This window comes from Cheilinus undulatus, linkage group 11 (genome assembly GCF_018320785.1).
Source record: "Cheilinus undulatus linkage group 11, ASM1832078v1, whole genome shotgun sequence".
NCBI classification, from domain to species: domain Eukaryota; kingdom Metazoa; phylum Chordata; class Actinopteri; order Labriformes; family Labridae; genus Cheilinus; species Cheilinus undulatus.
In genome coordinates, this window is record NC_054875.1 from 47550472 (window position 1) to 47576283 (window position 25812).

Genomic DNA, 25812 nt, shown 5'->3' on the forward strand with positions numbered 1-25812 from the left:
GGGACATATTATGCAAAAATCACTTTTTCAGGCTTGTCTAACAAAAACATGGGCCCCTGGCCTGTCCACAATTCCCTCAAGTACCAGGAAAATCCATTCCCTCCCCCACCTCTCTTTCTCCAACTTTCAGAAAATGTGTGCTGAAACAAGCAGTTCTCAGATTTTCCCCTCATGATGTCATGTGGCGATGTTAGCCCCGCCCCCAGGTTCAGAAGTTCCGCCCTCCTCTCATCCATAAGCCACATCCATTTCCTGAGAGGGGCGGAGTCAGACAGCTCATTAACATTTAAAGCCACAGACACAGAAACAGCTCGTTCTGAGCAGGGCTGAAACAGAGGGGTTTGTGGACATGCAGAAATCCTATACTGGAGTGTTTTTCAGAAACAAACTTCACAGGCATGTTTTGAGGACCTCTGAGACCAATATAAACTTGTCTTAAAAGGGTAAAATATGTGACCTTTAAGAATTTATTTAGTCTGGGAAAAGGAGAACATAAAGCAGTGTTTGGATTCCTAAAAGAATCTGGTTTAATGAATAGAATTTAGTTTAATGTAATCATGTATTTATTTTCCTAAAGCCAACTGGGAACTCTGGCCACACTCCAGCATAGTAGGTGGTGGTAACACACCTTTATCGTTGGATGCCACCGGCACTTAACCTTTAAAGCAGATGGATTCGCCTGTTTCTGTGTTTCTCACTGGTGAATCCATCTTGCAAAGCTCCCATCTGAACCGTTTGGGCCCGGTTAGAAAGTGACAGGACCAATCAGTGTCGAGGGGCAGTACTTTCAGGCACAGCAGAGTCGAGACGTAAACAAGCAGCAACAAGAGGCCAGTGCAAGTATGGCGGAAGAGATTAGTGTGGATGCTGCTAAAGCACCAGTTTTATCAGAACTTGACATTTCTCTGTTAAAAGAAGAACAAAGAACAGCAGTGAGTTGTTTTCTTTTCACAAACGACAAAAGTCATGTCTACAGCTGCCATGCCTCGCATTGTGCAGCTATCTATGGAGTTTATTTGTCGTACCAGTGCACCTCGGTTTGGGGCTACAACGTCATGTTTGGTTGATCTGATTGACCCGTAAAGATGTGACAGAATGTTCATCCAGTCACCCTCTGAGTGTTTTTCAAAGGCTCTGCCCTTTCCCAAACGCCATCTATGGAAGGTTTTCCAGATGGATGTGTGAAAAAAAAACCGTCTGGCATGTCAGGTTAACCGGCCATTACACAATAAGAGGAAAAAGAAGAGAGGAGGATGTGTCCTGCTGCAAGGGCTCCTGGGATAATGTGTCCCCCAGGCTTCCTCATTCTTTGTTTCAGTCTAAAAAGACGGTCACCTGAGACCCTCTCACATCTAAAGACAATTTGTCAGCAGGCCGTTGAGTTTTTAGTCTCAGACTAAGATTTTGCAAAGACTGTGGGTCACTAACTACAAGACTAGAATATGACTCCTTTCTGTGGTTATTTCCCATCATGCATTTGGTGGAACTTCACAACAACAATTTTTGAGTAGAAAACAAGATGTAGAAAGACATGGAGATTGCATTTGAGTTATTATCTCTTATAATCTGATGTTTTAAAATCATTATCATCAAGTAGAAATGAAAGGAAAGTTAAACACCGAAGCAAGTTTGTATGTCACTGTAACAACTGATCAACTATCCCAAAAACATTTCAAAATAAAAGTATCGTATCAAAACACGAGCCCTCTCACCACAGAAACAAACTGCTCAAGCTTTTACTTTAAAAATTCCCAGTGGCGGTTTACCCTACCTGTCATGTCAGCCTGAAATGAACTGACAGACAAGGCAGACAAACGCACAGGTGCAGAGATCTGACTGCAGCTCTGAGCAGAAAAGTTTGTCAATCTCTTGAGCTCTGAGCGGACATTCAGCAGCTCCAGACTGATCCACGCTCACATTCATAGTTTGAAGAATGAAGTGAAATGTATCTGATCCTCTTCTGTCTGCATGGCACCCAATACACCAAGAAACACAACACAGAGCTATGCAGGGTTTGTGGAGCGGCGCCCCACATACAGCAGACACACAGAGCCTTTGGGTCACAGAATAATGATAGAATCTTTATGACAAAATGTATTTAATGTGACAAACATAAAACTGCATTTTAAACATGTGCCGCCCAGACCTCAGAGTTGACTGGCTGGTAGTTGTGTTAAATGGAGCCAGACAGACAGTGTTGTGGGCATGATCACTCAACCCTTACCATTAACCTTCAGTAGAATACTTGGAAAAAAAAGACAGTCTACCTACAGCTCATCAACTACTTAACATCAAATAACCTTTCAGACACTTATCAATCTGGCTTTCGCCCCTACCATAGCACTGAAACAGCCTTCATCAAAGTAATAAATGACCTGCACTTTAACACAATAATAATAATAATAATAATAATATCTTGAATTTATATAGCGCCTTTCAAGAAACCAGACACAGACTCTAACAAACTATCTGATCTAACTCTTCTTGATCTCTCTGCAGCCTTCGATACAGTGGACCACAATATTTGAATCAACAGATTAGAGGAATGGGTGGGGCTGTCTGGTACAGCCCTACTTTGGGTCAAAACCTATCTGCAAGACAGAGATTTCTTTGTGTCCATAGATGATTTTAAATCAAATACAGTAGGTTTTAAGTGCTGAGTACCTCAAGGATCAATTCTTGCACCATTATTATTTAACATTTACATGCTACCACTACTACATATCATTCAGCAATACAGAATAAACTACCACAATTATGCAGACGATACACAACTGTACATTTCACTATCCTCAGACCATCCTGATCCCATAAACTCCCTCCACCAATGTTTAAATGAAATACACCTGTGGATGTCTGAAAACTTTTTACAATTCAACAAAGACAAAACAGAAATTCTCATATTTGGTTCCAAAACTCAGAGACATAAAATCACTGCTCATCTCAGTTCAGTATCCTTAAAATGCAACACAGAAGCAAAGACTCTTGGTGTTATCATGGACAGTGATCTAAACTTCAAAAGTCACATAAATCAGATCACAAAATCAGCAAGCATCCTCACACCTGCAGGTGCAGAGTTGATACTTTTGAGTTGATGCATAACAGGGGGGTGGAGAAAAAACTATTCCCACGAGAACTTTGATACTTCTCGTGGTGTGGGCATGTGGAAACAACTTGACTTGTGATCTCCTGCCAAAATGAGGAAGCCAATGTAGACTTGTGAGTTGATCACATCCAAGTCTTTCCAACTACACATGCCTCCCCTCTAAAATTATCATCTCAAGTACAATATTTTCAATGGATGGTTATATGAAGAGCTCAAATAATGAGAACTTTCCTGCACCATGGGCATGGAGGTGTGTGTGTGTGTGCCTGTGTGTGTATGTGTGACCTACTGTACTCACACCTGCCTAAGTAGAATCCCTGCAAGGACATTGGTAGTTCATGCAAAATAAGGGAGGAGCAAACAGATTAAAGCTTGCACGGCAGCTCTCTATCCAAATCATTCCTCGTTGTGCTCTGTGTCTACTGCAATCTGCACGCTCTCTCACTTGAGGAGAATGTGTCTGAGACAGAAGATTGTGTTGAGGAGGACCCTGATTTTGAGGAGAATCATCTGATGAGAATGAGAGTGTTGACCCTCCTGTTGTCTCTCAACCACCAGCAGACATGATCCTTTCCAAAAATGGAAAGATAATATGGTCCCTTTCCCCACTTCAACAGCAGGGTAGACTTAGCACTACTAATATTATCAAAATGGTTCCAGGCCCCACCAGATATGCAATCAGCCATGTTGAAGACATCAAGTCATCATTAGAGCTCTTCATAACACCATCCATTGAAAACATTGTACTTGGGATGACAAATTTAGAGGGGAAGTGTGTGTATGGGGACAGCTGGAAAGACTTGGATGTAGCTGACTTGGAAGCCTACGTTGGCTTGCTCATTTTTGGCAGGAGTTTACAAATCAAAAGGGGAAGCAACAGCAAGCCTTTGTAACGCTGAGACTGGAAGGGCAATATTTCCAGCCACCATGTCTCTGAAGACACTCCAAGTTTTGTCCCTTGTCATACACTTTGATGACAAACAAGGCAGGGCCGGCGAGAACGTGAAAAGCTTGGAGCAGTAAGGGATGTGTGGGACAAGTGGGTGCAGCGTTTACCCCTGCTTTACAACCCAGGCCCCCATGTGACTGTCGATGAGTGCTTGGTTGTGTTTCGTGGGCGCTGTCCATTCCAACAATATATGCCAAGCAAACCTGCCAAATATGGCATCAAAATATGGGCAGCATGTGATGCACAGTCCAACTTTGCCTGGAATATGCAGGTTTACACGGGCAAATCTCCTGGCGAAGCACGGGAAAAAAATCCGGGCACAAGGGTTGTGCTTGATATGGCTGAAGGACTGCATGGGCATTTTATTACATGTGATCATTTTTTCACATCTTACACCCTGGGTGAGGAACGGCATATCAGGTGTGTCAGCCAGGGAGCAGATGCCATTTGACCTGCAAGGCTTTTTTGGGAGAGTGTACATTTTGAAATAAAATTATGTGATATTTTCATCAATTTAAAAAAAAAGAGCATAGCTGGGGTAAAATACCTTTCCAAATATCAATCATTTGTCATGACATTGCTAGATTTGGCTGCTCAGAAGAAGCCGAACTGGTACCCAAATAAAGAGTTGTTTGGGAGCAGATAGAGCTGATTCTTTTTGCTGAGCTGAGCCAAATGATCCTGATCACTGAAAAGAGCTGAAATTCCCATCACTAGAAGGGACTTTCCTTCATTTATTATGGAACTGCCTAGGGCTGGGTATCAATCAAAATTTTTCGATACCAGTACCAAAACTGATACCTTCACTCTGATACCGGTTCCTGAACAATACTTTTTTTGATACCAATTTTATAATACCAATTCTAAAAAAAATGAAAATTACATTACACATTATAGTTCAAATCTTGAGTTTCATTTTTAAGTAATTTCCAGTGCAAAAGAACATTTGCAAACAATGGACAGATTAGTACATACTGATCACTGCTACATACTGAGGACCTTCTCACTTCGCAGTTTTGTTTTTTGTTTTTTTTTAAAGTAACATGTCTGCTTTCTCAGGAGACAGACAAGCCCTTTCCTGGCTGATGGTGTCCCCAGCAGTAGAACATGTACGCTCTGAGGGTGTGGATGATGCTTGCACACAGAGATACCTGGTTGCCAAGTTTGATAGCATTGGCCGAGTGTCCCTCACATTCCACCACCAGGTCACCTGATTCACTGAGGGTAGGGTAGATGACCTCTGTACTGCTGTATCTCATCCTCAACCTTCTCTGTGGTGCTGAGAGTGTTCTCTTGTCTTATTTCAACTGCCATGTCCTCATCAACAAATAGATCCTCAAAGGCAGAGAGCTTTGGCTTCTTCTGGAAACAAGAAGAATTACAAAAAAGACAATCAGGGTAGATGCCGACAAGTTAATTTTGTTCTGAGAATGACATAGGAGGGAAAACTTTGTATATTTTTATTTTACCAGTGTTGCTACTATAGCTGTACAGTCTTCATCAGATGAGTTGTCATCATGGTCACCAGCTGTCCCTTCAAGCTCCTGCTCCATCTGCTGGGCTCTCTGTATTCAATAGATTATGGGAGTCATAAAACCTGATCAACAATGGAAGAGGAATAAAATATTACCAATAACAATAAACAGCTTTTGTGAGGTCCTATATATCAGCTCCTCCTCTTGTCTGGTTCACACTTCATCTGCCACTTTCGTCTTGAATCTTGGGTCTAAGGCATTAAGTTGCAGTAACATAAAGAAGTTGGCTGGATTTCACTGGACATAAACTTACCTATTGAAATCCCAGACATGGTGTCGTCCTCAGTAGTCTTGGATGAAGGTGAGTCCGGTGTGGACATTTTGAATCGGGCCACTCTGGCACTGTCACGTCCACAGGCGGACTTGAATGCTGAGAGGAGGTGGATGGCTGCGGCCCGCTTGTCTTGCTGTCTAACATGGAGCAACTTTCTGATCTTATGTTGCGTTTGATTATACTCTGAACTCTGATAAATCTGACCTCCAAATCGGAAAAGTGCAATAGAACAACCCTTGAGCTCAGGACTCCGACTCGGGATTTAAGGTAGGATCCAAGCAGCCTGAGTCGGTCGGAATGACGTAGCAAAATGGCGTCGCACACCATGAGAGGTAAACAGAGTCACTTTCTCCTCAACTTTTATGTGTCGTCTAATTTAGCATTTGTGTTACTACAGTACAGGCCTCTGCACAGTTCGCTTTGATGCCCGTTTAAGTTCAATGACACATGCAGGATTCTCCTCGCTGGTGCGTTCAAGTTATATGACGTTTCTCTTTCTCTCGCTCCCTCAAGTAGCTCATATATTTCCCCAGCAGGAATTTTTGATCCTTGAAAAACATCCAAACAAACTTTAGCTTACTGCAGCTGGCTGTCTTCCGAGCTTACACAATGAAACACATTTACTTCGGAAGTCGAAATTTCCGACCTGGATCTTTCTGAGTTCTGAGTACAATCGAAAGCAGCATTAAATTGGTTCTGCACATGGTCACAACACGTGAACCCTGTCTGTGGGCGTAACCAGTACGTGTTTTTCCTGCATGCCTCAACCACGTGTAACGTTACAGCCAGTCACCAGCGGCATTATCAGATCTTGATCACATGATTAACCTCTGGGTACCAGAACTTGGCACCGAAAGATGAGGCATATTTTGATACTCGGTACAATAAAAGAACCGAAGTTCAGTACCCAGCCCTAGGCCTGCCCCATGATCCGTAGATACTGGCTTAAGGTTCACCAATGTCTTTAAAATATCACTAACATTTTGTCCAAGGTTATATGTTCTTAGTGATCCACATCTAATAAGTCAATCTAGGGCAGGAATTTTATTCAGACAGGTATAATGGGAGGAAAACAAATTCTAATGAGAAACTGGAGGACCTCAGGGGAGCCAGCATAAAAACATACATGTATATCAGCAGGATCTAACCCCACATTAGATGCTTGACATGACAATTCAAGTTTAAAGGGATATTTCAGGATTTTGGAAGTTGGGTCGTATGAGGTGCTTAGCTATAGTAGTGGCATTAGCCTCCATGTAATTTGATCCTGTTGTTATTATGAGCTCAGAGAGAGCTGGCGCATAGCGGCTGTAGATGGGAATGATTTGTCCGTGTAAATTAACGACTTTTACGAATAAATGGGCCAAGAAAATATGTTAGCTGGCCTGTGCGCTGTGTCGAAAACATACACAGCACTTCATTTCTCCCATAAAATCCAGGCACTAATTTACGATGCAGCTTTCGCCATTTTGTATCCTTCCGCCTCCGCACACTGTTTACGGTCACACATCCACAGGTCAGCTGTGTGGGTCGCAGTGTAGCGGCGTTAAGCATCCGTTACTACAACACATTTTTTGAGTTTTTTAATCTGTTTTCTTTAGATTCAGAAGATGCCGCGTACTTGCATTTATCCAGGCTTTTTAAACAAGAACACCTCCTGGACACCATACATATCAGCCATTAGTGGAAAAAGGCGACAGTGACAAGCTTACCTGGATGACAAATTTTTCCACACCTACACCTCCAGGTAACTCGGGATCTCTCCTGCTCTAAACTTTCAAATGAAGGTTCTCTGGTCTCTCTTTCAGCCCGCTGTATAAGTCAGGTCTGTATCCATCTGTCTAAGTTCTTCTTCAGTGTACTCAGGTTCATACAAATATCCTCTCACATCCACAGTAAACAGCACATCATCATCACTGTGTCAAAACCGCTCGTTATCTTTGTTTTAGTTTGATGAGGTGTTATTATTCCTGAAGAAGTCTGCGGACCCACACAGCTGACTGGCGGGTGTGTGAACAGTAAACAGTGTGCGGATGCAGAAGGTTACAAAATGGCTGCATCGTAAATTAGTGCCTGACACAGATGGGGTTTTTGGGAGAAATGAAGTGCTGTGTACGTTTTCGACAGCGCACAGGCGAGCCAACATATTTTCTTGGCCAATTTATTCATAAAACTCTTCGATTTACACAGACAAAACATTCCCATCTACAGCCGCTATGTGCCGGCTCTCTCCGAGCTTGTAATAACAACAGGAGCAAATTACACGGAAATCACTGGAGGCTAATGCTACTACTATAGCCAAACACCTCATACGACCCAACTAAAAAATATCCTTAAATATCCCTTTAATGTGAAATCCAGATAGAAAACTAACTCTAAAGACAGTGATGGTCAATACAAGACAGAGTTAGAGGTCAGAATCAGACAGAGAACAGCCAGCCTCCCTCTGTGTTTTTACTCACTCATAGACTTTAATGCAGAGCAGCTGCTTTATTATTGGGACTTTATTAGCCTGATGCTATTTGACTCAAATACAAAGAAAGAAGCTCTTTAACAACAACCCCAATTCCAAAAGGCTGGGGCCCTGTGTAAAATGCAAATAAAAACAGAATCTAACAGAATGTAACACATCTCAAAAAAGGTTGGGACAGGACAACACAAGGCTGGAAAAGTAAGTGGTACTAATGAAAAAAAGCTGGAGGAGTGTTTTACAACTAATAAGGTTAACTGGTGACAGATCAGGTTATGACTGAGGCAGAATGGAAAACTGTTCTGTGCTAAGCATAAAACTCTTCTAGGAGACTAGAGATCAGTTTTTCTGGTCATTCTTATTTTGTTCCTCTTCTTCTTCTCCTTCTTCTTCTCTTTGTGAAACACCTTTCCGTCCGCCTGCTTCCTCCAGCTCAGTCTGACGTCCTGTGTCACCCCTTGATCCCTCAGATTCTGTCTGAGCTGAGAGACACAAACATGTGGTCAGTTACATCCAGCTACCGCTAACCTGGTCCTTATCAGGAGCATGGACTGGTATAAAGAAGGATAACCTGTCTGTGCCTGTTCTACTAAAGTGAAGCCAAATGACCACATATGATGGTCACTGACATAATAACATGGTGCATGTTTCATTTGGTTTTACTAATTTTAACACACTAAAAGTGAGGGAGGCCAACATGGCCCCATCAGCCTGATATTTCCTATATGTAAGAAACGTTTTGATATTCCTGGTTTAGAACATAATATTTATTTTTAATCTTGTTTACTGCACATAGTAACAAAGAAAATAGAACAAGAAACACAATCCATACAGTAAATGATAATTTGGAGATCAATAAAAAAAAATGTGCAGGAGATAAATGGAATACATTAGTACTCTACAGATAATAACAAAAAATCTTAAAGGAGATATATAGAAAAATATAGCTAAATAGAGCTGCACAGATGAAGCTGCCAATTAATAACACAGAAGTAATAGATTAAAACAAAGATGCGATCACATAACCCACACATATTGCACAAGACTCTCATAGAAATAGTTAAAAAGATAACACCATGACATTATTGAACAATCCGGCTACATCCTCATGCAACATTATTCAAAACCCTAATTGAGGTGGGCACGAAAGAGTTTTTAAAGCGGTTCAGTTTACATTTGGGGAATCTGTATCTCCTACCAGATGGAAGGAGCTCATACTCAGGGTGAAGGATGTGAGAAGGATCAGATAAAGCTCGCTGCGCTTGCCTGAGAACAGACTGTTCATACAGGGACTGCAGCGAAGAGTATTCAGTCCTCCCTACAACCTTCATGGCGGTTTGCACCAGACGAGCAAGTTTAGATTTTAACTGGACAGAGAGATTACCGTACCAGGCTGACATCCCATACCGAATAATGCTCTCTAAAACAGCCTGATAAAACAAAAACATGATCTTCTGATTAACTCCAAACACCCTGACTCGGCGTAAAAAATCCGGCCTTTGCTGTAAACGAGAGCACAAACTAGTGATGTGTATTTCCCAGCTAAACTGGTTATCTAAGTAAATGCCTAGATACCTGTAAGAGCTGACCTGGTTGATTTTTTTCATCATGGATCAGCAGTGGGGTATGATCCCCAACTGAAGGAGGGTCGAGTACCATCTCCTCTGTTTTTTTTTTTTTTTACATTTATGGTGAGATAGTTACAGAAGAGTATTAGGGCCACTGAAAAAAAAAAAAATTGAGACAATTTTTTTTTTTTTCAATTGTGAGAAAAAAGTCAGAATTCTAAGATTAAAGTCAGAATTCTGAGTTTAAAGTCAGAATTCGGAGATTAAAGTCAGAATTCTAAGATAAAAGTCAGAATTCTGAGAAAAAAGTCAGAATTCTGAGATTAAAGTTAGAATTCTAAGATTAAACTCAGAATTCTGAGATTAAAGTCAGAATTCTAAGATTAAAGTCAGAATTCTGGGATTAAAGTCAGAATTCTGAGATTAAAGTCAGAATTCTAAGATTAAAGTCAGAATTCTGGGATTAAAGTCAGAATTCTAAGATTAAAGTCAGAATTCTGGGATTAAAGTCAGAATTCTGAGATTAAAGTCAGAATTCTGAGTTTAAAGTCAGAATTCTGAGAAAAAAGTCAGAATTCTGAGATAAAGTCAGAATTTTGAGATTAAAGCCAGAATTCTGACTTTTTTCTCACAATTGAAAAAAAAATGTTTCTTTTCAGTGGCCCTAATACTCTTCCATAGATAGTTGACCTCATGCCAGCGGACAAAAGACTGCACCTCATTAAAGTACAGTGAGGGATCTGAGTCTTTGTACAGGAGGCTGAGGATGGCAGTATCATCTGAGAACTTACAAACATGGTTTCCATGGAAGCTGCTGGTGCAATCATTGATATTGATGGTAAAAAGGACAGGTGAGCTCACACAGCCCTGAGGTACACCTGTGCTGATGCTTTTTGAGTCAGAGATGGTGTTATTAATTCAGACATTTTGAGTTCTATTAGTTAAAAAAGAATAAAACCACGTAGTAATAAAAGGGTTTACTGACAGTTTAGTTTTTGAATCAGTAAATGAGGCTGGAGCGTGTTAAAGCAGAACTAAAATCAATGAATAAAAGACGTGCATAGGCCTTTAAGTCTTCAAGGTATTTTAGTGAAAGGTGGGTGATGCTGTTAATGGCGTCATCATTAAAAAGAAAATATTTTTCATAAACCACACCCAAACTGAACTGTCTTTAAGGCATCATCACAACCTTGAATATGTCAATTATTAGCAACAGCTTTTATTTTTATGCATTCATATTTTCTTAGATTTTAAGATTTAATAAATTGTTACACTCATGATGTTCGTGACCAAAAATGGAGGGCATAAATAAATAGCTATAAAATTTATACATTTAAAAATATTAACCTTTTTTCTGCAATGTTTTTTTTTAAATTCTGATCAAACTTGATTGTAAACATGAGAAATTAGTCCATTCTTAGGAATTTAACCATTTTGATTCCAGTTTAAGTGAAAAAAAAAACAAAAAAAAAAAGTTTTTTCTGATGCAAAACAGCTTCAAATTTTATGCATTTTTTTTAAATTGTAAGATTTCAATAAGTTATTAAACTCAGGTTGCTTGTGACCAAAAATGGACATCATGAATAGCAGTAAAATATTATTATACATGAATAACTTTTAGGAACCGAACCTCTTTAATGCCAGTTTAAGTGCAAAACCTCCCAGTTGTTCTAATGTAAAAAAATAAAATAAAGGGGGAAAAAATTATATACTGTATACAACTTGGATTTCCTTGACAGGGATTATCACAGCTCTGAATATGTTAATTATGAACAACATTTATTGTTTTTATTTTAAGATTTAATGAATTGTTACACTCAAATGAGACCATACATAAAAAGTAATAAACTCTTAAACATTTAAAAATATATATTTTTTTTTGTGCAATTTTTTTTCATTCAATATCAGACCTGATCATAAATATCAAATGTTAATCCAGTTTTAAAAATGTAACCCTTTCAGTGCCAGTTCCCGTGCCAAATAAACAACAGGAAATCAGGAAAAAGCATGCAGTTTCACCTCATGACAAAAATGGAAAAATGGGTAAAAAAATGATTAAAATGATAAAGGTTTACCTCCTTCAGGATGTCCTCCAGCACGGCAGGGTCGTTCAGATCCAGAGAGGAGCTCTGCTTCACCAGCCTCACCTTGATCACTTGTTTGAAGACTGTTAGGGCTTTAAAAAGAAAGTTCATGAACAAATCAACATTGGTGATGGATATTCATCTGGATTCCTACAAACGTCCTAGTGAAACATGCCCAGATCTGAGTCAAAAGGGGAACACATTACAAGATAATGGTGCCAGTTTTGGTTCTGGTTCCCTCTTTCTGACCAGCGTCAGCAAAGGACCACTCATCTGATGGTTCTAGATTTTCCTGTGATGGGAGGTGTGTGTGGAGTGGTTTTACCCTCCCTGATCTGCTCTGAAGATGATCAGAGTCGCTCTAAGTTTCAAACATTTTACATGTTCAGTATTAATGATCAGAAATCCTGCTGTGTGGCGGGAACACCGAGGACAGTCGGGAATGCTCTCTGTGGATTGTTGCAAGAATGACAGCCAATCAGGAAGCAAGCTGACTGAAGGAGGAAGCAGAACAAACACAGCCATGGCAACGATGGTAAACGTGAAGCAGGAAGTTAGATGGACGTCAGAAATAGAGGAGCAACTTCTTGATTTGTGGCGACAACAGGAGTGTTTATACAACATGTCCTGTAAAACAAACTACAGTCCAACAGACAACAATGGATGTAGCAGCTAGCTAACAGCTAGCTACATCTACCTGAACTGAATTTGATCTTACCGCTGTAGCAGATGAATGCTCTCTTGTAGTGGCATGGCCAGTCCTCCCATTTGCCAGAGTTTCCAAAGTTAGCTGCCACACACGTCTCATTCCCATCCCTGTTGTTGGGTTCACCATCAATCCAGTACCTAAATGTGGATCTACTTCCATCCAACCACTTCCAGGGCTCCCTGGAGAGGCCAATCCAGACAAATAGTCCTGATGCCTGCTCTTCTATCTTCTGGTTCTCCTCCATGTTCCTCACACTGGCCAGGTCAGTGTGGTGTTCTCTGCAGTAGATCACAGCATCAGACCATGACATGGTGGTGGGGGCGAGGACAAATGTCACATTGGACCCTGAAGATAGACCAAAGAGAGAGAGATCAACATAACAAGGACATCTGTCCTCAGTGGTGGACTCTCCTTCAGTGCCCCGGTGGATCCCCTGGTAAGTAATGGTGACCACACCCCTAAATCTTGAATTTGATGTTTTACATCAAATAATTAAAGACATTTCCATAAGAAGTTTTAGCTTAGCACACAACAGAAACACAGCAACACAGTCTGGAATAAACGACTTTAAATGATGATCCCTGAACCAACGAGAAGCTGAGAGGTAAAGAAACTTCACTGGTTAAAGCTCAGATGTTTCGTATTTTTACCTGTAATGTCACTGCAGACTGGCTGCAGGGGGCCATCACACGGATCATCGTACCACAGTCCATCACTGTGCATGCCCACACAGTGCTGTCTGCTGCCATAGTTATTAGGTTGTCCAGTTGCCCAGTTTCTAAACTCACTCTCTCCAGGTTTGTAGAAACTTGTGTTTGTCAGTGACCACCTCCAACTGTTCACGTTGTCGTACAGACCGATCCAGGCTCGCTGAAAGCAAAATTTGATGGTTTCTTAAAGGGATACTTCAAAGTTTTAGCAAATTTGCCCATTGCCATAATTCCTATAGTCTTAGTAATAGGTTTGTTTCCTTTAGTTGTCGGTGCAAGCTGTTTCTAGATCTGGGGGAACCAATTTACCAGCTGCACAGCTAACGCTATGTAAGCAGACGATATATTTTTTGCTTTCCCTCATCAAAGTCATCAAATACACAATCCAACAACTCCAAAACGCTCTCATGGACAAGTTGTGACCTGTACATTCACCACGCTATGAAATAATCACGGAACATTATAAGACGGAGATGTTTTAAAGTTAAATGCAAAGCCAGAACTACACTCCAGACATGGCTGCTCCACTGTGTCACTCCGCCCAGTGGAATAGAAATAGTTCTGAGTATTTGCTTCATGTGTCGTATTGGTACATAATTATATGTTATTATTTCATAGCGTGGTGAAAGTGCAGGTCATAACTTGTCCACGAGAGTGTTTTGGAGTTGCTGGATTGTGTATTTGATGAGTTTGATGAGGGAAAGCAAAAAATACCATCTGCTAACATAGCATTAGCGGTGCAGCTGGTATTTTGATCCCCCAGATCTAGAACAGCTTCCACCGACAACTAACGGGAAAGAACCTATTGCTAAGACTACAGGAATTATGGCAATGGCGAATTTGCCAAAATGTTGAAGTATCCCTTTAAGCTTCAGTGGTGGAAAAAGTCCTCAGAGTCTTTACTGGAGTCATCTACCAAACCATGAAAATGTTCTGAGTAGTTGTACATCACTCTAGTTAAATTCTAACTAACCTCTAATATTCCCAACAGTTTTCAAACCAGAGAAATCCTTCATTAGAATGGGGCGTGTCTTGAATGTTCCCTCTCCTGCTGAGCTGTTTTTAAACAAATTTCCCCCAATGGAGGATCAATAAAAGTTTATCTGATCTTAAATAAAGCTTAGACTGACCGATCTGATTGCCAGGCTACACTTTTCAAACTGCCATACTCCTCAGTGTTAATTTTGGAAACTATTTTAAATTTAGTGATTGCTTTTAGATTCAAATATTCTTAGGCTTTAGTCACATTTTAGTCATTTTTAATCTTTATAGTTTTACACTAGTTTTAGTGGATGAAAGCTCAAAAACTCTGATAAAAAAGGTGTTGAAATTATAAACCAGAGAACAGACGACTCACGTAGCTGAACTCTGAGTAGACCATTCTGCTCAAATCTGCCATGTCATTCAGGATCTTCACGTCGTTCATGTGGTCTATGGTGGCCAGGTCTGTGTATTTCTCTCTGCAGTAGCTCCGAGCCTCGGCCATGTTCTTCTCCTCATAAACAAAATGATACTGACGCTCAGCATGACAGAGAACGGCACACAGTCCTGCAGAGGAGAGAAGCACCATCATCAGATTCAGACACAAACATTACTGAGAAATTCAAGTATGGCCGCCATCGTCTCTGTGAGAAAAACTCCTGCAATCAAACGTCATAGAACCCCCAAATTCCAAAAAAGTTGTGACATGATAATTAATGTTCAAACCTGTAAACTTGACTCTATGGAAACACACATGCATTCTAGAGGTCAGTAGGTTCACTGGTAATAGAGAATGACGTCCCAACTTTTTTAGGAAATATGGTAGAACTTTTCTTTAAAACACCCTGAGTTAGGATGACTTGCCTGCTGCAGAGATGATGCTCAGGAGAACCTTCTCCATCCTCGCCGTTTCTCTCCTCCTCTCTCAGCTCAGAATGAAGATCTGCAGCTGCTGGAATAACACTGGGGTTAAAAAGGAACCTTGTCACTGCCACACATGCAAATTTATTTAGGTGAAAACTGCCTATCAGGCTCTTCAGCATCACAGGGCCGGGTTATTCAGAAGGTTTATTCCTTTTTAGTCCAGTGACTGGTTTATCAGTATTCCTGGTTACCATTACACCATTAAGACAAAAGAACACTCAAAGCAACTCAGAGAAAAGTTATCAAGCAGGGGATGAATAGAAAACCATCTCCAGGTCTCTGAACATCCCCCAGAGTTCAGTTAAATCCATCATGAAGAAATGAAGGAATATGTCACATGTGTAAATCTGCCTGGATCAGACCGTCCTCACAAACTGAGTGAGCGTGCAAGAAGGAGACTAGTGAGAGAGGCCACCAAGACACCTATGACTACTCTGAAGGAGTTCCAAGCTTCAGCAACTGAGATGGGAGAGACTCTGCAGACAACAACTGTCGGCCGGGTTCTTCACCAGTCAGAGCTTTATGGGAGAGTGGCAAAGAGAAAGCCACTGTTAAAGAAAATTCAGATTCAATCTGGACTAGAGTTCACCAAAAGGACTGTGGGAGACTCCATGGTCAAGAGGAAGAAAGTTCTTTGGTCTGTTGAGACCAAAATAAAGCTTTATGGCTATCAGACAAGACGCCAACACTGACATCACCACAAACACACCATACCCACTGTAGAGCACAGTGGTGGCAGCATCATGCTGTGGGGATGCTTCTCAGCAGCCAGCCGTGGAAGGCTTGTAAGGGTAGAGGGTAAAATGAGTACGATAAAATACAGTAAAGTCCTGTGGGGCAATCTTAGAGAGAAGTATAAGAAGATTTATTTTCCAGTAAGACAATGAGCTGAAGACTCAGAAATGGTTTAAAGACAATAAGGGGAATGTTCTGGAGTGGCTGAGTCAAAGATTAGACCTCAATCCAACAGAGGATTTGTGTTTGGACTTGAAAAGGGCTGTTCATGCCTGATCCCTGTACAACCTGACAGAGCTTGAGCAAAGAAGAATGGAGTAAAAATGCAGAGACCAGAAGTTTGAGCCTGACTGAGACCTATCCACACAGACTCAGAGCTGTTAATCATGATTAATCACAACATAGTGATGTGATTAACTTGATTATTTTTTTTAAATCAATTAACAATACATATACACATATATACAGTGCTTAAAAAATTTATTAGACCACCCTAACCCTAACCAAAGTAAGGTTTATGCCACAGCTGCCCTAAATTAGCAGCATTGTTAATTACCAAAATCATTTTTTATGTTTCTGCAATGGTTAATACACCAATATGTAGAAGCTCTTTAACTCAAATGATATTTTTAATGCTAAAATAGAATTACTATTGTTATCCATGAATTTTAAAACTTACTGATTTACAAAAAACTGAAAAAATAGTAAAGCACATTAATATTTCTTGATTAATATGACAAATTATAGTCATTTACTTGCATTCCTGAACAGAAAAATGAGTTTTAGTGGTTGAATGTTTTGCTTGATTCATTTCTGACTTCTCAGAGAAGCCCAGGGAGCCGGATCAAATTTGGGTGAATTCAGTTTGAAATTCCTCATTCCTGTTCAAAATGGTAAAACGTGGAGAGCTGACTGAAAATGAAAGAGTCTGCATTAAAGCACTTCATGATGCTGGATGGTCTCTGAGACAAATATGACAGGTGGTCTAATTAATTTGTTAAGCACTGTATATATATACTCCCGCTCAAAAGTTTGGGATCACGTGGAATTTTTCTTGTTTTCCATGGAAAAACTCATGAAATTAGTCTGAACAGGAAATAGAGCAAATGAACTGAACATGCTGACATTGTCAGAGTTAGAAATGATTTTTATGAAAAATGTTCTTTAAACTTTGCTTTCATAGAAAAACACGTCTTGCAGGATGTACAGCAGTGCAGACCTGTCTGTTTTAAAGGTAATCTGATGAGGTTTGATGAGGAGCTACTCTGAGGAAAATGAAATTCTGATCATTTTATTGTATTTCAGCCCCTTTTTCACTGGCTCCCTGTACGTTTAGGGAACAATTTCCAAATATAATTGTTTCTGATGTTTAAATTATTATATGAGCTGGCTCTGTCCTATGCATCTTAACCTTTAGAGCACCCATATGACAACCACAACTTCTTGGCATTAACAGCATTCTATATGGAAGCCCTTTTCTGCCACTTACAAAAAAAGTCAATTCAAGAAAACACAACAAAACAAAAAAAAAAAAAACAATTATGAGATTCAAAAGTCCAGATTATCAGACAGAGAGTTAATCAGTGATTATCTCATAATTATCTAAAACTTATTTTATGATGAACTATATCAAACTTTTCACTTCTGTTCTCTTTTTCAAAATTTATCTCAAAAATCCAACTTTTGATCTCATATTTCAATTTCAGATTTTATTTTCATGTATTATTTTATCATTAAGTTATTAGCATTATCGTTATTTATTCAATTATTTTTTAAGAATTACCCATATTTCACAATTTTGGTTTTTAGTGGAAGTAAAAGGCTTCTATACTTTCAAATGATAAAATTGATTACAGACAAAGTTTTGCATGTGCAAAAAATGTTGTACACAGAAAGTTTCGTAAGGATATAGAGAAATTATAAGCAAGTGCAGAGAAAGTTTCATAAGGATGTAGAGAAGTATTGAGCAAGTGCAGAGAAAGTTTTCTAAGGATGTAGAAAAATATTGAACAAGTGCAGAGAAAGTTTCCTAAGGGTGTAGAAAAATATTGAAAAAGTGCAGAGAAAGTTTCCTAAGGATGTAGAAAAATATTGAAAAAGTGCAGAGAAAGTTTTCTAAGGATGTAGAAAAATATTGAACAAGTGCAGAGAAAGTTTCCTAAGGATGTAGAAAAATATTGAACAAGTGCAGAGAAAGTTTCCTAAGGGTGTAGAAAAATATTGAACAAGTGCAAAGAAAGTTTCCTAAGGATGTAGAAAAATATTGAACAAGTGCAGAGAAAGTTTCCTAAGGGTGTAGAAAAATATTGAACAAGTGCAGAGAAAGTTTCCTAAGGATGTAGAAAAATATTGAACAAGTGCAGAGAAAGTTTCCTAAGGGTGTAGAAAAATATTGAGCAAGTGCAGAGAAAGTTTCCTAAGGGTGTAGAAAAATATTGAACAAGTGCAAAGAAAGTTTCCTAAGGGTGTAGAAAAATATTGAACAAGTGCAAAGAAAGTTTCCTAAGGGTGTAGAAAAATATTGAACAAGTGCAGAGAAAGTTTCCTAAGGGTGTAGAAAAATATTGAACAAGTGCAGAGAAAGTTTCCTAAGGGTGTAGAAAAATATTGAACAAGTGCAGAGAAAGTTTCCTAAGGGTGTAGAAAAATATTGAACAAGTGCAAAGAAAGTTTCCTAAGGGTGTAGAAAAATATTGAACAAGTGCAGAGAAAGTTTCCTAAGGATGTAGAAAAATATTTAACAAGTGCAGAGAAAGTTTCCTAAGGGTGTAGAAAAATATTGAGCAAGTGCAGAGAAAGTTTCCTAAGGATGTAGAGAAATATTGAACAACTGCAGAGAAAGTTTCCTAAGGATGTAGAGAAATATTGAACAACTGCAGAGAAAGTTTCCTAAAGATGTAGAGAAATATTGAACAACTGCAGAGAAAGTTTCCTAAGGGTGTAGAAAAATATTGAACAGGTGCAAAGAAAGTTTCCTAAGGGTGTAGAAAAATATTGAACAAGTGCAAAGAAAGTTTCCTAAGGATGTAGAAAAATATTGAACAAGTGCAGAGAAAGTTTCCTAAGGATGTAGAGAAATATTGAACAACTGCAGAGAAAGTTTCCTAAGGGTGTAGAAAAATATTGAACAAGTGCAAAGAAAGTTTCCTAAGGATGTAGAAAAATATTGAACAAGTGCAGAGAAAGTTTCCTAAGGGTGTAGAAAAATATTAAACAAGTGCAGAGAAAGTTTCCTAAGGGTGTAGAAAAATATTGAACAAGTGCAGAGAAAGTTTTGTAAGGATGTAGAAAAATATTGAAAAAGTGCAGAGAAAGTTTCCTAAGGGTGTAGAAAAATATTGAACAAGTGCAGAGAAAGTTTCCTAAGGGTGTAGAAAAATATTGAACAAGTGCAAAGAAAGTTTTCTAAGGGTGTAGAAAAATATTGAACAAGTGCAAAGAAAGTTTCCTAAGGGTGTAGAAAAATATTGAGCAAGTGCAGAGAAAGTTTCCTAAGGATGTAGAGAAATATTGAACAACTGCAGAGAAAGTTTCCTAAGGATGTAGAGAAATTATGAGCAAGTGCAGAGAAAGTTTTGTGAGGATGTAGAGAAATTATGAGCAAGTGCAGAGAAAGTTTTGTGAGGATGTAGAGAAATTATGAGCAAGTGCAGAGAAGGTTTAATATATAGTTTTTTAACCCTAAATATTCACTTACCCAATGCAGCGATGATGCTCACAAGGAAAATGTCTGTTCTATCCTTTGGTCTGTGACTGTGAAGCTGAATAAACATCTTCTTTGGTTGTTCATTAACTTTTTTTTTTCCACTTTTGCATGCATGGAGTCTTTATGATGCATTTATTTGCATAGAAGGCTTGCTCATTTTATGTCATCTGGTCTAACAGAGAGGCTTCTGTGAAATAAAACAAAGCCACTGGCTGTTATACACCTCTGCCAAGTTTCCATCTATCAGACAGTAGGTATGTTTACATGGACCACTTGTAATCTTCCATTCCAGCGCATTCGGAATTTTATTCCAAACGAGAGGGGTGGTTTATGTCCATCCTCATTCGGATCCACGTCCATAAAAAACACTTGATCTGATGATCACCTCTCCCCATTTGGGGTGTTTTTGTCTTACTGTGCATTTCTCCCCCCACGTGACATGCCTCGTTATTCTCCCCCTTTGAATGGCCTGCAGCAGTATGTACCGCTGAGCTTGCTGCTTTAACAGGGGAAGTACCAGAAACATCAAATCTGTCTGCAGCACCAGATAAAGGTTAAAGGTCTATTTCTAAGTACAATAAAGTAGAAATAAAGATAATATAAAGTACGAACATGAGTGAGTATACAAACCAATATTTTTGCACAGGGATGAGTTGAAAAAATGAGCGAGCGAACTTAAGATGTAAAGCAGGGTTCCTAACTTTTTTCCCAAGATATTTTAAGAGGGCCATGCATTGGATCCCCCCCCACCACACACACACATACACACACACACCATAAAAATGTCATGGATGTTCGAAGATATGATCTAAACAGGACAGGCATAAATATACTATCCTTGTATCACAAAGCAATTTCTTTACATTTTTAGACTCATAGACCTACAAACCCTCACCTACTGTGTGAAAACTTGACTTTTAAGGCACATATGAGCCCCAGCAGTTGTTCTTCTGCATGTCCGTTCTATCAGAATCCCCCTTACATCCCCTGCATGCGTCATGAACTGACCCATCTCCGTGCGTAATTTTGGATGCCTTTCAGCGCTGCACCAAGTCATAGGGCAGCCTGTGTACAGATTAGGGTTAGATTTTTAGTTATAAAGAATTTGTTTTTACATTTAGGAGAAGAATTTTTACCATTTGATGAAAGCTGGAATTAAATACACCACAGGATTTATAAACGATGTCCTGTTTAACACAAGTGATCAAGACCATAACTGTTCTTCTAGTTTACATAAAATCAAATCGTATGTAAATAAATTTAGTTGATATTAGTTTGGCATTTAAGATTTTTATAATGAGGGGTTAAATCAGGCTGACACTGAACTGATCACTCACCGAAGCGAGATACGATGTCTGCATTTGTGGCTGACGGACTATTACGCAGGGAAAGTATTTGCTATCCTGAGAGCAGATGTTTTAATCCCCCACAGAGATAGAAGTTTGATTTTACAAGGCAAAAACCTCTGGCTTTGATACTTGTTAAGGCCTGAGATGCAGAAAACTAGTCTGAGGTGCAGACAGGACTGGACTCTATGAGAGAGCGGAGTGCAGCTGTGCACGGTGGTTAAATTCTTCATCTTAAAAAAAACAACAAAAAAAAAACATCAAAAGTAGACAAAATAAATTAATCTCCTTCAGTCTTAAAAATCATGCTGTCTGTATCAGCGTATTTTTGGACAGCATGTTTGCAGAGCTGTGATGCTGCAGTTGCGCTGGTGTGCGCTCTGCTGTGCGTCTTTTCATGACGTTCCTCCCCGGTCCAAAGAGGGTTCAACGTACCATATTTAACTCATTTATGCATCTTATTACAACCTTTTCTTGCTAATTATAGGTGGATCGTGATAAGTGAGTGGAAACTTGTATTTGAAATACGGCATATGCCAGAAAATTGGTATTCAGATCAGATGGAGATGCATGAGCACTCGTATCTGAATCGGGTTGGATCTTCCAGCGTCCATGTGTACAGAGACGTTTTAATGCCTGATCCGAATGAATTTAATCTGATTGTGATAAAAATGCTCATGTAACCGCAGCTAGCGAAAGTACAGCTGTGGGAGAAGGAGAAGGACTGGGTGGTTCCTGTGACCTTTGACCTAGAGATCTAATCATTTGTGCAAACTTTAATGGAAATACATTGTTTTAGAGATATCATGTTCACAAGACTGGCCTGGACAAGAGATCAACTTATCAGCTTTTTTGTTCTCCAGGTACTGACACCTGGATCTGATACACAACTCAGAAGGTAGCACCTTTTGTTTAAACCCACCCATTTTTCATGTCAACAAAAGTACTTGAACATGACCGGATGTCTACGCTCAGTTTTAGATTTGGGTTTTGCCTGTGCAGACTGGATCTAAAGTTATGGGTTTAACAAACATGAAAACCAGAGAGCTGTATATAGTAGTGATGTGCGATACCACTGACTTCTTTTCCGATCCGATACCAAGCAAAATTCAGGCTGGTATCGCCGATACTGATCCGATACCAATACTTGCTGTGAATTCTTAACCTTATTTGGGTTCAGCTATGTGTGTAGACTCTCAAAACAGCCTACACTAAAACTAAAGAATTAACAGTTTTCATACACTTGCCATTTCATATAAATAGCTATGTTACTCATTGAAATTGCCATTAAAATACATAATTTAATGACAATTAAAAAAAGGCACAATAATTGCATAAGTTTGTCACTACTACATTTCAAAATATTCAATTAACCATCAGTCAAAACAAATGAGACTGAAAATAATACAAGAAAAATATTTTATAGAAACAATGTTATTATCTGTCTTATTTATAAAATGTTTTCAGTTGTATCTTAGCTTTTTTTAGCCCTCAATGGCTGTTTTATTGCAAGTATAATGTATATTTTAGTAACACCTAGCCTATGTAATCCACTTTAAATGTTTTACTTTACAGGTAGCCTTACCTGACTAAATCTAGGCCTACTGAATAGATGTGAGCTGATCTCAGGGACTTAGATTTTTACTCAAAGCTGAGCTCATGCAGTTGTTTATTGTGGCATTTATTTATTTCATTACTAATTTAATAACCATATTTATATTAATGAACATTTGTATAGAATAGGATTCCGTAGCTTTAAGAATGCAGGGAACTCCCGTTGTTTGATCATTAAAATAAAACCTTAGTCTAGTAGACAGACGTATATCACTACACATCTCCAACAGCTCCTTATTCTTTCTGCTCTTTCTGTACCTGGATAGTTTCTGCCTGCAGCACCGGGACTCCAAGAGTGACGTCTGTCTCGCCCTAGCAGCACCTGTCTCTCTCCTCTCCTGCTCCCTGGATCGCCTCATCATATTCTGTTTATGGTTGATTCTCTGATGTTTAACTATCTTAATACTTAACTGTCTTCTCACATACATCACGTGCCGCGTCGTTGCAGTTTATGGAGCTGAAATATGTCCCCACATGACTGCGTTTTAGCGAGCAGCAGCACGTTGTGACCAGTGACACTCTTATAGAGCCGTATTACGCATGTGACTGACAGGCGGAAGAAGAAGTAGTTCCTACTAACTGGGAATCATTACAACAAGTTTGTGATAGTGTTTTTACTCTCCACTGTATTCCTGTTGATGGCAAACTACACATTTGTCCACATTTATTAAAATATCGATATTTTTGTATGAGAATCGATTCTAAAACGTAAGACTCTGGTATCGGAGGGATCGATACTTCAGTATCGAGCCGCACATCACTAGTCTATAGTTGAAAAACAAGCTACTGTGATGCTGAGAGAAGAAGTGTGAAGGTGATATCAAAGAAGGGCTCCTATGTTAACATGGAACTTGGTCTGTTAAGATGTTTTTGATTGAAATAGCTTTGATTTCAGTAAATATTACCTCCTAATGCTGCAAATTCAACTAATGACCATTTTCAGTCCCTTACAACCTATAAAATGTTTTGAAACTATTGTGCATAATAATGTGGATTTTTGTGCATTTTGAGTTTTTAATTTTTGAAAAAAAAAATAACATTGGGAGGTTTGTTTAATAAATATGAATTATTCTCTAACAGTGGATGACTTTAACATTATACTGATTGTCATTTGCATCGACTACTTAGGAAAATCAGAGAAAAATATCATTTGCATAATAATTTGGAACGTGGTGTATATCTGAAGAAGCTTAGAGGACATTAACTCACCTTAAATATCAGTACAATACTATAATATCAAAGAAAACAGAATATCTTCTGTTTAGAGCGAGACAGGCTGTTTTTGAATCAGGGGATAAAGCAGGAACATTTTTAGCTAGATATATTAAAGTGGGGGTATTATTCCTTTTTTCAAGGCTTTACACCATCTCTCTGATATCCACGTAGTAGCTTTACATGGTTTACAGCTCAAAAAAACTCCTCATGTTTCTCACACTGGCGTCCTGAAAAACCCTTATTTTAACCTCTGTCTGAAATGCTTCATTTTCGCTGCTGTCTCTTTAACTCCCCCGCTCCACGGACCTGCTTTCCTCCAATTGGCCGATTTTCCAGAGGCTGGCCGGCGGCAGGACTCAATGGCTGTTTTTCAATATGCATACTGCAGCGTACTTCTGGACTTACGGACTTGTGATACGTCATCAGTCAAAGCCAAAGTTCTGTTCCAATTCAAAGTCCGCATAGAAACAAGTTCGGTCGAAGTACCCAGATGTGGACTCGCCCCGCCCCTTTTACCGAGTCTGCTGCTGGACGTGAGCGGACTTTTCACAGTTACAATCCTACAATGCAATTCGCGCCGTCCAGCAGGAAACTCAAACAATGGCGGAGGAGAAGTCACACAATTGTAAGTAACCGTTGTTGCCGCGTAAAAATATGAATAAATTGCTTGTTTGTGATAGAATTGTGTTTGAAACCCAGAAACGTTGGATGAGTTGGATAAAATTCATCTTTGATAAATTCTAAATGGACGATGTCGGTGTTGCTGGAAACACTAGCAACGGGACAACCGGATGTGACATGTAGGTATGTAGAAGGGGACGCTAGCGAGTCCGCTGCTGTTCCAATCATAGTAGGATCGTTCGGCGGACTCCCATACCCCTGAAGTCCGAACTCTGGAACGAACTTTGCCAAGTCCGAACTTCCAGAAGTTCGAACTTGTGAACTTTGAATTGAGAAATGGCTAATGCTTTGTGCCCGCCCCTCCAGTGTGACTAATGTTATTATGCTAGTAGTTGAAAACTTTGAATGAACCGGTCTGACTGAGTAAAATATGGCAAATTTTGATATACGCCCGTACGTGTTAGACCCAGAGTCTGACCCTGATAGTTTGGAGAGAGAGGGGATGAAAACCAGCAGCAGCAAAGGATAGAGCAGGACATATCTGTTTGGTAAGTGTTTAATTACTGTGTTGCTAAGTGGCTAATGGCTAAAAGGCCTTGTGGGGGCGGTCTGTGCCGCTTTGCCGGCAGCACGGACGAACCACAACCAGTCAAGAGATCCTATTGTGATGACCTCATCAGTTTGGTCCATCAAAATCTTGTCTCGATAGAATCTCGGCGAGATTTTCAACAAACAGTTTTCATCAGTTTGCACGCAAATTCCAAGATTACAGCTGCATACGTCTATCTTGCGGTTTGAAAATTTGCATTTGTTGAGTATGGACACCTAACATTGTGACTTTATGTTTTAAAAATCAGAAAAGTATAATACCCCCCTTTAAACAAAAAGAGTTAAAGCCCTGTATAGCAGCAGTAAAGCAGGAGATGGAAAATAAGTCAGTAAATCTTGTGAGATAAATGATGCATTTAAAGAATTTTATATAAAGTTACATACATCGGAAAATACAGCTACAGATGAAAAGATAACGTCATTTCTGGATAGGTTAAACTTTCCCAAGATGAGCACTGAATAAAAAGAGGACTTAGATGCACCTTTTAGCTCACAGGAGATTTTAGAAACTTTTAAAGTTCTTCTAACAGGCACATCACCAAGACGGTTTGACTGCTGAATTTTTTAAATGCTATGCTGAGGATCCTCTACCACTATTTGAAAAGATGCTTTTAGAAATATTTGATGATGGTAGATTACCTCTGACCTTGAATCAG

At 39.4% G+C, this 25812-nt stretch overlaps 1 protein-coding gene across 1 annotated transcript; it reads right to left on the reverse strand.

Annotated features, from left to right (window-relative positions):
* Nucleotides 1-8227: 8227 nt before the first annotated feature.
* On the reverse strand, nt 8228-14942 carry LOC121517134 (macrophage mannose receptor 1-like). Its single transcript, XM_041798671.1, has 5 exons — nt 14763-14942; nt 13346-13565; nt 12705-13040; nt 11978-12078; nt 8228-8816 (listed from the first exon to the last, which is right to left on the reverse strand). The coding sequence occupies exons 1-5, from the start codon at nt 14889-14891 to the stop codon at nt 8667-8669; spliced, it is 936 nt and encodes a 311-aa protein (XP_041654605.1). The 5' UTR covers nt 14892-14942; the 3' UTR covers nt 8228-8666.
* Between the last annotated feature and the right edge of the window lie 10870 nt (nt 14943-25812).